This window comes from Terrapene carolina, unplaced genomic scaffold (genome assembly GCF_002925995.2).
Source record: "Terrapene carolina triunguis isolate 2854851 unplaced genomic scaffold, T_m_triunguis-2.0 Scaffold7206, whole genome shotgun sequence".
NCBI lineage: Eukaryota > Metazoa > Chordata > Testudines > Emydidae > Terrapene > Terrapene triunguis.
In genome coordinates, this window is record NW_020671557.1 from 1 (window position 1) to 12760 (window position 12760).

The 12760-nt window shown below is 42.7% G+C and overlaps 1 protein-coding gene across 1 annotated transcript; it reads right to left on the reverse strand.

Annotated features, from left to right (window-relative positions):
- Positions 1-4371: 4371 nt before the first annotated feature.
- On the reverse strand, positions 4372-11688 carry LOC112122463 (interferon-induced very large GTPase 1-like). The gene has a single exon (XM_024221259.2). The coding sequence runs from the start codon at positions 11686-11688 to the stop codon at positions 4372-4374; it is 7317 nt and encodes a 2438-aa protein (XP_024077027.2).
- Between the last annotated feature and the right edge of the window lie 1072 nt (positions 11689-12760).

Sequence of the window (12760 nt, forward strand, 5' to 3'; positions counted from 1 at the left end):
TAAACCTAAACCATCTCTGTCAGGTATTTGTTCAGCCTGTTCTTAAACACCTCCAGTGATGGGGATTCCACAACTTCCCTCGGTCCTGTTTCCCTGAACACAGGAGGAACCAAACAACAGGTGACAGTTTCCTTGCTCAGAGCCCCAGGCCTCTTTTAGCCAGCACCAGACTCTGCTTGTGCAGGCTGTGTCTATCGTTCTGCTCCTTCTCTGTCTCGCTCTATTGCTTCTCTCACCCCCTTCCCAAAACAAAACCCAGGGAAGCTCTCAGCCCACACAGTTCTAATGCCTGGGTGGACTGGCATGTGCCTTTGTTTTAGGCAGTGACGTGTGTTCGTGTTTTGGTTAGGTCCCTGTTGTTTCTCCTATTTAACCTGAATGAAGGGAGGTTGTTACGTCTCCGCTTTGAACAAGGGTTAACCCAACCTATAACATCATCCTAAAATGGTGTCACCCTAAGAACACATTCTCTACAGAAAGACAAGAAATATTTTAACAAATTTCAAATGATGCAATTTTAATTATTTACATGTTTTTCTTTCAGGATGTTTTCACATCCCCCCATCCCCCACCCAAACAATTTTACTCCCATCCAAATCTCCTTGGAGTCTTTTTGCCCTGGATTTACTTTCATGCAACTGGGAGAGACCTCTTTCAGGGAGCTCTGTCTTCAGTGCCTGAATCCATTGTTTCTGTGGAATTTGCTGGCTCAGACAGATTTCAAGATACTGCTGAAAAAAAGTATTTTTTTCACGCAACGCACTGTCAACCTCTGGAACTCCTTGCCAGAGGGTGTTGTGAAGGCCAATACTATAACGGGGTTCAAAAGGGAGCTAGATAGATTCATGGACGATAGGTCCATCAATGGCTATTAGCCGGGATGGGCAGGAATGGTGTCCCTAGCCTCTGTTTGCCAGAAGCTGGGATTGGGTGACAGGGCATAGATCACTTGATGATTACCTGTTTTGTTCATTCCCTTTGGGGCACCTGGCATTGGTCACTGTGAGAGGACAGGATACTGGGCTAGATGGACCGCTGGTCTGACCCAGCATGGCTGTTCTTATGTTCTTATGCTGCAAAGGGGCTTTCCCAGTCTAAGGGGGACCCTTCTCTGCAGTGCAAAGATCACATTTCCTGCACCAGTTTTCTATATTCTGCCTGCATTTTACCAAATAGAAATTCCCCCTTAACTTGGCTAAGGCTTTTGCAACCCCGAAGTGTCCAGCAGTTTTAAAATCATGACATACACTGAAAAGGGAGGTTCTTTGGTTATCTGGTCTAATCACCTGATAGCTGAAGCCATCGCTAGCTGGTTTCTCCTATGCAAAATTTCATCTTTAAACTCCAGGCTTTCCCCCTGTGACCAGAAAGCTTTTACTATGGTATTGTGAAGGGACCCTACATTCCACGATGGCAGCATTTGCCAATTGATTTCCAAACCACACACAATTCTGACATCAGGATCCTCTCTTTGTGAAGCATTTAATTGCTCTGGAGTCCTTTCCTGCAATCCCACATCCTCTGTTCCAGTGGCTGAACCAGGAGCATTTGCACTTCTGCAAATTATGGGAAGAGAGAAGACAGACATTTCTTCCTGAACACGCGCCTTGATCAACAAATTCCTGCTCTCCTGCTTAGGGCAGTGTTTGCAATTAGCCCCCCAACATTTGCACAGTAAAAAAAATCCTGTTAGTTTAAAACAAACAGTTTGCAACCAAACCCACACCTATGTCTTGCACAGACCCCTATCTCTCTCTCTCTCTCTCTCTCACACACACACACACACACACACACACACACACACACACACACACACACACACACACACACTTTTTTTTAAATACACCTCATTTTGCAAAATAAAAACCAAACTGCTTTTAAAATCAACTTTATTTGGAATTGTGCCTAAAAGTAAGTCTGGGGCCTAGAATCTTGGCAAGGTTCATTTACCAGAAATAATACATCTTCTTTTTTATTTCAAGGAAGTGATTTTTATGGAGACTGAAAGGAAGGTACAGGACAGAGTTCAGAGTGATAGTCTTGCTATTTATGTACAGCTTTTTCATATTTCCTTTGCTTTCTATCGCTCATGTGAGCATGTGGCTGAGAAATTCTGTAATAAAGAATAGTTGTATATAACCACTCTGCTAACTGCATTTTTTCACAAATTTAGATAACCACAACACACACACTTCAGTGATCAAAATGGGGTGTTTAATCACTATCCAGACACACCAGCACATTATAAAATCAAAATAATTGTAGACAAGTATAATGTAACCCTCTCCAGAATGATCAATTTCTTCTAGAAATGCTTTTCCATGACAAGTGAATCAAACAAATTAGGTTTACTGTGAACTATCCTCCATGCTTTAATTTTTTCCCCAAAACACACATACACCCAATTTTTTTATTAATGACTCTGGCTAGTATAAGCAACAGGAATTTTTTGTACTTAGAAATAATATAATTAGAACTACTCTGAAAAGGAATTAAAAACATTATGGGCCAAATTTTGCCCTGATTTACCCCTGCGTAACTCCATTGGCTTCAGTGCAAAATTTTGTTTTATGTGCACTTGTGACATATATTGAAAGTTGAACACTGAGTGCCATTACAATAAAATACCTTAATTCTATGTGACAATGAATATTAAAGAGATGTGAAATATATTTACCATAGTTAATGTATTGTCACTGAATAAGAAATGTATTATACAATTATTTTATTGTAAAGTATTACTGGATTATCTGATACATACAAACTTTTGCCCAAGAGGACTTACAATTGAAGTGGCAACGTGATGGTGGTTGTGTTTGTAGTGCTTTTACATGGCTACCACCCTGTTCTCCAAAAAGTTGGGAATGTGGGGGACTTGGCTAGATCAGTGTGCCATACCCAGTTCACACCCAGCCCATTGTGTAAGGTATAACATCCATAAGAAACTCTCTATGGTACAGGCCAATTTTGGATCTCAGTTACACCAGTCTCTTTCTGGAGTAACTCAGTTGACTTCAATGTAGCTACTTAGATTCCACAGTGGTAAGTGTGTTGTTAGAATTTGGTCCTGTGTCTTTATTTCAGTATGTAGCCCATTAATGATAAAAAGCAACCGAAATAACTTTAGGCTAGACGAGCCTGATTCTGAAGCTGCTTTTCACATGAAACAGAGCTCTGGGCCTACTGTAATATTGTCCAGCTCTAGTTCTGTTTCTTGATGATGCAGTTAATAATTCATCATATGTTTAGAGCATTGTCAAGGCTGCTTCCCCACTTTGAACTTTAGGGTACAAATGTGGGGGCCTGCATGAAAACTTCTAAGCTTAACTACCAGCTTAGATCTGGTCCGCTGCCACCACTCTTGATGCTAATTCCTTTCCCTGGGTAGCCTTGAGAGACTCTTCACCAATTCCCTGGTGAATACAGATCCAAACCCCTTGGATCTTAAAACAAGGAGAAATTAACCATCCCCCCTCCTTCCTTTCACCAACTCCTGGTGGATCAAGATCCAACCCCCTTGGATCTAAAAACAAGGAAAATCAATCAGGTTCTTAAAAAGAAGGCTTTTAATTAAAGAAAAAGGTAAAAATCATCTCTGTAAAATCAGGATGGAAAATAACTTTACAGGGTAATCAAACTTAAAGAGCCCAGAGGAATCCCCTCTAGCCTTAGGTTCCAAGTTACAGCAAACAGAGATAAACACTCTAGCAAAAAGGTACATTTACAAGTTGAGAAAACAAAGATAAAAAACTAACACACCTTGCCTGGCTGTTTACTTACAAGTTTGAAACATGAGAGACTCGTTCAGAAAGATTTGGAGAGCCTGGATTGATGTCTGGTCCCTCTCAGTCCCAAGAGTGGACAACCCCCAAAACAAAGAGCACAAACAAAAGCCTTCCCCCCCTCCCCCCAAGATTTGAAAGTATCTTGTCCCCTTATTGGTCCTTTGGGTCAGGTGTCAGCCAGGTTACCTGAGCTTCTTAACGCTTTACAGGTAAAAGGATTTTGGAGTCTCTGGCCAGGAGGGATTTTATAGTACTGTACACAGGAGAGCTGTTACCCTTCCCTTTATAATTATGACAAGCATAAAGAAAAAATCCCCTGCTACAACTTGTGATTGAGTTAGAATATTTCTGTTAGGAAAGCTACCCGGATCTGAAGCTATAATGATGCAACTAAATTACTCCATACTGAAGTTAATAATCTGCCCATATTTCTCCAAGTTCTCCAAGAGACTGGAGTATAGATTTGCTTGAATGACTAACTCTCTAAAGCAGTAATATTTAAAAACAGTCATTACATACACTTTCAAAGGAGTAAAGCTAATGGCATGTCAACCTATAGTTATTCTTTCTGACTGACTGAAGGTTGTCAATTTTTCAGCTCAGAGAGTACAGTGTCCTTTGTAACATATTTCCATTGAGGAGGGATTTTTCCTTTGCCTTCAAACTTTCTACCATGGAGTTTTTCTATCTCTGCCTTGAAATGACACACAAACCATTTCCAGTAAGACTGCTCTGACGTGTCTGCTGTGATCTTCCAGTCAGAATAAGGAGATCCTCCTTCCCAGTATTTCTTGAATGGAATGTGTCGATCTTCACTAAGTATGTATACGCAATCACTTGCTACAAGACTGGAACAAATATCAATAACTAGATTGTCTGTTTTATGCCAGCGCCCACCACCCACAGCTTGAGGCCGATGGAAAGGAACACTGTGTTTTCCATCATGACTAGCTATGGTGTTTGTGCAAGGAGCTGTGCAAAAGGGACACTTCTCCCAGCACCCGCCAAGCTGTTCAGCTAGTATTTCATGTGGTTTTCTTGAAAATGGCCCCATATCAATGGCAGCAAAGTCTTTTTTCAGATTTTGTACCACAGGAGCCAATGCTTTACTCATTGCTTCTTTAAGAAACTCTATGTCGGTTACCTCCTGATGTTCAATGCTTTTTAGATCATCTCTTGGAAGGGTTAAATGCTGAAGAAGTCTCCTGCAAAATTCATCCAGCCATAAGGATACATCGCCACTTCTGTCTTTAGTAACTTCAGTTGAGTCGCGAATAGCTGAAAGGACAAGAGTATGGAAAGAATCAAGGGAATTATTTAGGAAACTCTTCAGTTTTGGATTGTTCTTGTCTAAGCAATAATCATCAACGTGCTGCTTGATAAAATCCTCAAAAAAGTATTTTGGGGATTGAATGTATCGCTTGTACTCCTCAAAGTCTTCCTTCTCTGCCAGATACACAAGAATATAGTTTTCCAGTTTTAATCTGTTCCCATTGAAAGCTGGAAGTGTAGACTTCATCTCACTGGCTATGTCAATGGCAGTCTTGTCATAGACTGCCTGGCGGAGAGCTGCAGCAAGCTTGGTGCATAGGAAATCAGCAAATGCTGTGATGGAGGCTGCTCCTTGGCAGGAAATCTGAAAACACTTGAAGAAATCCTCTCTTTTACTCTCCAGGTAGACAGTTGGATCATGTGCTTTTTTAAATGCTGTGTGCATGTCTTCAAACCTTTCTCTTGCCATTTTGCATAAAAATACTGATAAATCTATTATGTAATCGTTATTAAATGTGTACTTTGGGTTATTAGCTGCAGAGTCCACCTCTTGTCTTATTTTATTCAGTATTTCATGAATGTAACTTGCACTGTAATCCAGTCTCTGCTGCTCTTTCCTATCGATCATTGCTCTGACCCCCTGTGTGATGCGGTCTGTAACCTGCTCTATGCTGTCTCTATCAAACTTCTCTAAAGTCTTCTTCCGTCCATACCATGCTCTCTTTATGATGACATGCTTGGAACAATCAGTGGAAAACATATTCTTGCTAGAACAGGCTTTAATTTTTTCTGCTATGACAGACTTCGGTTCAAAACGCTCGAGCAGGATGTTTTCTATATCAACCCTGATGTTAGGCTCTGTAGCAGGAGGGGCATCAGAGGACACTTCATAGACCCATTTTCCCCATAGGTGGTTAAAGTTCTCTCTCAGTTCATTTTCACTCAATTTCTTGCCTTTTAATGACAGAGCCAGCTCTTGGCTCTTTTTGAATAGCTCCTTTTCATATTCTGACTTCCTTTCATCCAGTTTGCTTTGGTTCTTCCTTAGTCTGATAAATTCTTCAGATTTCCTCTTAGTTTCATCAATAAGTGACATTTTAAGATCTTTCAGTTTAATTTCTATCTTTGCTTTCCATTGAATCAATATTTCAGCATCTGGGTCTTCACTGAAATACTTTTTGAGTTGATCCATGATGGCATCATATTTTTCTTTAACTCCTTCTTCAAGGCTTTCTCTGGTGATTTGGAGCATTTCTCTGTTCCTGATTTGATTGTTTAGTTTTATCTGCAGCTCTAGCATGTGACTTCTCAGCTCCCAGGTCCATTGGCTAAACATTGTTTCTAACCTGCTGTACGCTGCAATCTCCAGCGAGTTCTTAAAGCTGAAAATAAAATTCTCATTTAACAAAGCCTTCCACAAATCACCGATTCGGCCTTTTAATCCCGACAGCTTTAAAACACTGCCCTGAGATTCCTTTTTGGCAGCCATGAGAATCTTGCTCTTTAGTTCCTGCACATTTTGGCTGTAGCTGGGGTTTGGAGGTGCCATTGGTGGGTCCCCTTCCCAGAGGTGAGCAAAGTAATGAATGTGGGTGCTCACATCAAATCGGATAACGTCACTAAAGCAGGTTGCATCACAGAATTCTTGCTGGGCTGCAGTAACTGTCATTTCATCTAACTTTTGCTGGAGGCGTCTTTGTCCTTCCATATTCTGTTCTTTTGCAGTTATTTCTCCCACATTCTGGTGCACAAACAAACAGCTTGGGGAGAGATTTACTTTCTTCATCCTCAGAAATGCCTGGACAGCGATCTGCAGGATATCTTGCATTTCAGAAGGGTTCTCACCAAAGATATTTATCACAGTCATGTTGCCAAGACCAATGACGAAAGTGGCTAGCTCATTATCATGATTAAGGGACAACTTATTGGCCTTCTCTATGGCCCGAAGCCCTTCCGTATCAATAACTAGAATGTAATCAAGTTTCAAATCCTGTTGGAGGTTCTTATCCACCTTAATCAGCTTCATGAATGCTCCCCTGGTGCATCTCCCTGCACTGACACTAAACTGAAGACCAAACATGGCATTCAGTAGTGTTGATTTTCCAGTGCTCTGAATGCCAAGAACAGAAAGAACAAACACTTTTCTGTCTCCTAGCTTCATAATTAATGAGTCAAAAACTGCTCCGACCCATTTTAATGGCACGTATGAAGCATCGCCGTCCATCAGCTCAATGGGATAACCTGAAATCATCAGGTCAGCTGCAATTTGAGGTAATTCAAGAAAACATTTATCCTTTTGGACCACTGCATCCAGAGCTTCATAAATCTGACCTACCTCTCTCAAAATGTGTTCAAGGCCAATTGTAGAATTATTTATCTCAGCTGAGAGTTTTTCTAAATCATTTTGCAATCTAGTTTTCAACTTATTTTCTTTTTTCTTTGTCAACATTTCAGACCATAACTCGTGGTATTTCTGGTGAAGTTTTGCGAGGTGGTCAGAGGACAAGTCATCCATAAATACTTTCATCCATTGCAGGAAGTACTTTTTGGTGTCCTCTGGATGTGACTGGAGAAATTGAAGCACTGACTTCATTAGGTTATTGAGGGGGAATGCCTTACTTAATTGATCACGTCGTATTGCATATTTATCTGATTCAATTTGGCTCCTGTGCTGTTCAATGCTTCTATTGCTTTTTTCTTGCAAGCGAGTAAGTTCCTTATCTTTCTTACACCATCTGTGCCATAATTCTCCTTGAAGAGGCAATAGCTCTTCCTTCATGCTTGCTAAGCTATGCTTTCTCAAGAGGCCCATCAATGCCTGTGCCTTTGACTTGGCTTCCTTGCACTCTTCCTTGTCTTCATCAATGAGGAAGCCATGCTGGCGAGCAGTTTTTACACAAGCATCAAGACTACAAGTGGCAATTGAGCCTGCCAGAAAATCTCTGATTGTTGCTGTTATTTCATCTATTAATTCTGCCTCGTTTCTGTTCTTGATGCCTATTCCTACATTCTGGCTTGATTTACCAGCCACAATGTTCTCTTTTTCAGCAAAAAGGCAGATCAAAGGTTTTCGTGATTGCCAAAGATCACAGATAATTTGCTTGCCCTTCTCGTCACTCTGATCTGTATCTGATAAGAGAACCACATTTATAGAAGCGATCTCCTGTAAAAATGTGACTTGTTGCTCGTGCTCTCTTGCATCCCCATGCAGGTTTGTGAAGGCGATGCAGTTGTCAAATCTATCATCATCCTTTCCACCTGGACAGTACCAGGAGATTTCCACAACCCCGTTCATCAGGACACAATCTTTGCTGCTGCCTCTACAGTGACGGTGGAAAAAAATGTCATGTTTGTGCTTACTCAGCAGAGCATTCAGGATCTGAGACTTAGAAGAATGAGGCGAATGACCAATCCGTGTGAAGGACACCACCGGTGTATCTGCTTGATAAATCAGTTTGTTATCATTTTTAATGCTGGTCTTCCCGCCTGATTTTTCAGCACCTTTCCAGCTCTTTTTAACTTGGCTAAGGGCCAAAAGAGGAAATTCTATTTGTGAAGTACAAGGATTTGGCACCAGAAGTGGGAGTGCAAACTGGCAGAAAGCGAGCTTTGTTGAAAGATACTGTCTCATGAAATCATCTGCACAATGAAAAATTGTCATCTGGATGTCCATTGGGTGCACATGTGTCTGACTTGTTCCTGCAGATTCATTGGTTCCTTCATGGAAATAATTTAAAAAGTCATCAAACGTACCTGAGGAGTCACTGCCTTTGTTTGAGGTGTTCAATACTCTTGTTACACTTAGTTTTGTTTTACTGTCAACCTTACAAACCAAATACCTGACCCGATAGTCCACCATTAACAGCTTATGCAAAAAATAAAATGGCAGCTTATCCTCTGTGCTGGGCTGGCTGTCATGTAAAGAGGTCTTGTAAATTACATGGAAATCAGCCGTCCCCATTTTCCTTGGATAGTACTTTTCAATTCCAAGTCGTTTCATTAAATTAAGGAACTTTTGGTTTTCAATTGTTTCACATATTTCAACATCAGTAGATTGCTCTTTTGGTTCTAATTTTGATGGTTTTGCTCTTTGACAGATGTCTTCTAGTTCTTTTATTATATCCCATTTCCACAAATTATCATTTGCGGCTTCAAAATCCCCATTTAAAAGGCAATTTAAGTCTCTTTCCAGTACGTCCCAATCATTCCGTGCACTGTGCTTTCTAAGAACATTTGCTATTTCTGCAGAGAGTAATTTTCCCATGTGATGTTTCATAAAAGTCAAACGTTTATTCTTCTCCTCTGGAGTTACATCTTTGAATTCAGCTGTCACAGTCAGACCTGTCAAGAGCAGGGAAGCCTGAGCTCTGGAAACATTTTGATCCCTGTGACTCAAATATTCCTCATATGCTGTTTGCATTTCTTTTAACATGAAGTTAATTTCTGGGCACCCGAGGAGATACTGAAAAGTGTTACTTTCCACACGGTATCCTGTGCTGGCTGCAATTGAGAGCAATAACAGTTCGATATCTGTCTGCTCTCTCTCCCGTAGAGCCTGCAGTAAGGAAGACAAAGCTAAGCTCACATTTAAGGTGGCCTTTACCTTTGCTACTTGCACTGCTGCTGCAGAGGACATAGGGTCATAAGTAACTTCCTGTATGTAATTCTTCATTTCCTGTAGGACTTGAATAAAATCAGCAAATTCAGAGACAGACATATTTTTTTGCTGCTTTTTTTCTTCATGAAAGATCCACTGCATGATGGAGGAAGATTTGGGGAAATTCTTAACTGAATAGACATGAGGGTACAGAAGGCAGTGCAGCAGAGATTTGATGTATTCAGTATTTTGTGCCGGCAAATCTTTGCACCGTGAAACTGTATTTTCCAGGAAATCTTGAAGCACTTTATCCGACAGGCAAATGTTAATCCATGCACTGTAGTTCTTAGTTTTTTCAGTCAGGTTTTGTTTGAAATTGATCAATTTCATCAGCTGTTTTTCATCCCTACTGACTTCCCAGGACTTCATTTCCTCTAAGAATGATCTGGCCTCATCCACAGCACTGGCTAATTCCTCTCCAAACAATGTACCGACGCTTTGGTTCGTTAGGACTTCGTAGGTATTTCTGAGACTGCTGCTGATTTGATGAACATCTCTAAAATCTTGTCTGTGATTGGACAGGATTATCTCCCACACAGGAATCAGCTGAAAGCCTCGGTCAATGACACTCCAGGTTTTGTTACTCGTCACGAGCCCGGATTTCCACTGTGTGAAGGAATCCACTCCAGGTGGGCCTCCTGTCTTGGTCACAAACAGCTGAATCTCTGCGTGCATGCGTTTTCGATCTATGCCGTGAAATGAGGCTTCAGAGCCTGATTTTGACACAGTAACACCAGCTGAAATGCTCAGACTAAAGCCACCATAGCTGCCCCCAACGTAAGAGCTGAGTGCATCTGATGTTCGTGTCTTCACCTCGTCCAGCTGCTCTGCCCGGAATCCCTCAGAAGACGCTTTCCACCAGAATATCCCACCCAAGTGAAGGGGGCCCTGGTTTACATGAGACCCGAATCTCTTGAAGAAACTCCCGCCCCTGCTCTTCAGCAAGTTGAGCTTGTCCGGCTCTGGGGTGTGACTCAAAAGCTGCTCGATCTCTTTTAACTCTTGCAGCGCTGCACTGGAAAGTCGAAGCTGAGCCTTGGGGAAGTAGCATGAGGCCAGTGGGATGTAGCTGTACTTGGTGGTGCAAATGTAAGTGTGCTCAGAGCGGGATTTGTGAGTTTGTTCAGACCCTGAAGAGCTGCTGTAATCTGAGCTGGTTTCAGCACTAAACCCCCAAAATCCACCTTTGGCTGCAACACTAATGCTGAAGCCCAGCTTTTCCATGGTCCTGGTGAATGTGGATTCTGCTTCGGTAGATGAAAATTCCTTGTTCACAAACAACAGCCCTTGCTGTGGACCAAAGAGCCCAAATCCTTTTGGGATATTGACCAGCTGCTCTCGTGTCTCTAGCATATCTGAGAGTTTGTGAGTTTTATAAATGCCCTGCAGGGCGAGCCCTCCTGACGCCCGTCTCAAAACTTCCTCATCAGGGAGATTCTCACTCTGGGACACCGACTCCTCCAGGAGGTCTAATTGCTTATGCGCATTATCCATCACCTCCATCAGAGGTTTCTCAGATGGTGCCCAATACTCCTGGGGTATTTCCATAGCCACCCATAGCTCTTCTTCTTTCCTTCTTACAGCTTCGTTGTGGTGGATTTTGCCTTCACGTTGCATTTCTTTTAGGTCCTGCAGTGCTGCCTTAACCTGCTCTTTCTGCTTCTTTAGCAGCTCCAAACGCTCCTCCTGCAGCTGCTTCATTGTTGCCTTGCTCTCTGCTATGTTAAGTAGTTTTTGGAGAGCCTGCTTTTCCCATGGGTATGGTACCTGGCACTCTAGCTTTAGGTAGTCTTCATATCGCAGGTGTTCCAATGCTTGCATAGACGTAACCCCATGTTTATCTTGTAGCTTGGGCAGCCAGTACTCTGAATTCAGTCCCACGGCATTGAGTCTCTTCACCAGTTCTTCCTTCTTGGCAAGCTTTTCTTCTTCAGGGTCTCTCTGGTCAGAATCATCAGGGTTCGCCTCCTCCATAGAGATTTCTTTGAAAAGGGGAAAACATACCTCTGTCACTTTTTCCAGAAAGCATTTACCCTCAGTCAGATAATGTTCTGAATCTTGATTTACTTGGGTATTCTGAGATTTAGCCAGTGCTCAAACCGGGAGAATTCATTCATATGGTTGTATGGACACCCCCCTCCCCCCCCCCAAAAAATACATAACACAGTAATCCTACAATTTTCAATCCACTAGAAAGGGGCTAGATTAAAAGAACCCAGAGACAGGGCTGAAGACACTAATAAGGCCAGAGAGTTTGTTTGACTCTTGCTACCCCAGGAGGGGTTAATTCAACATATTGGCTGTGTGACTTGGCAGGAGGGCTGAGCTAATGAAGACCCACCTAATAAGGTGGTCAACCTACAAGGGGCACCAGGAGAATAAAAGATTGCAGCAACACACCTAGCCAACAGGAGACACTCACGAGAGGTGAGTATCGCCCCATCACAGTGTGGGAAGGAGAAGCTACTGTTCTCTCCTCCTCCCCATCCCATCCCATCTCTTTAAAGGGCCTGCAGAATCTTCTTTTTGTGTCTCACTCTGCACTCAGCTGTGCCTTGGGGGGGAGGGGGAACGACACCAAAGGGAAACGTGAGAATCCTACAAGTAGTCCCCAGTGCTCACCCTGTGAGATCTCCCAAGGCCAGGGGGCAGGACAAGGTGGGGAGTGGGGCAGGCAACAGGGCAGCAAGGAGCCTTGTCCACCAGCTTCAGTCCATGTAGAACTTTTATAGTTCCCTGGACCCTTGGCCCAGTAGGTCTCTGGGGCCACCAAACTCCTCTTTGTGCATTTCCGACCCCCTCTATTACCCTAGCTCACCAACACAGTTCAAGTCCTCCCACTCCTCCCTCTCCTGGGCAAGCTCAGACCCCCTCCTTCCCGTACTGTCCACTTCCTCCCCACCACTTCACCACACCCAAATTCCACCCCTACAGCTCAGTTCCACCCTGACAGTCCCCCATCTCCCCCCCCCTCTTAACGCTGACTTCCCCAAGAACTCCTACTGCTCAGCTTCACTCCTTGGCACCCCCATTTCCACTGGCCACT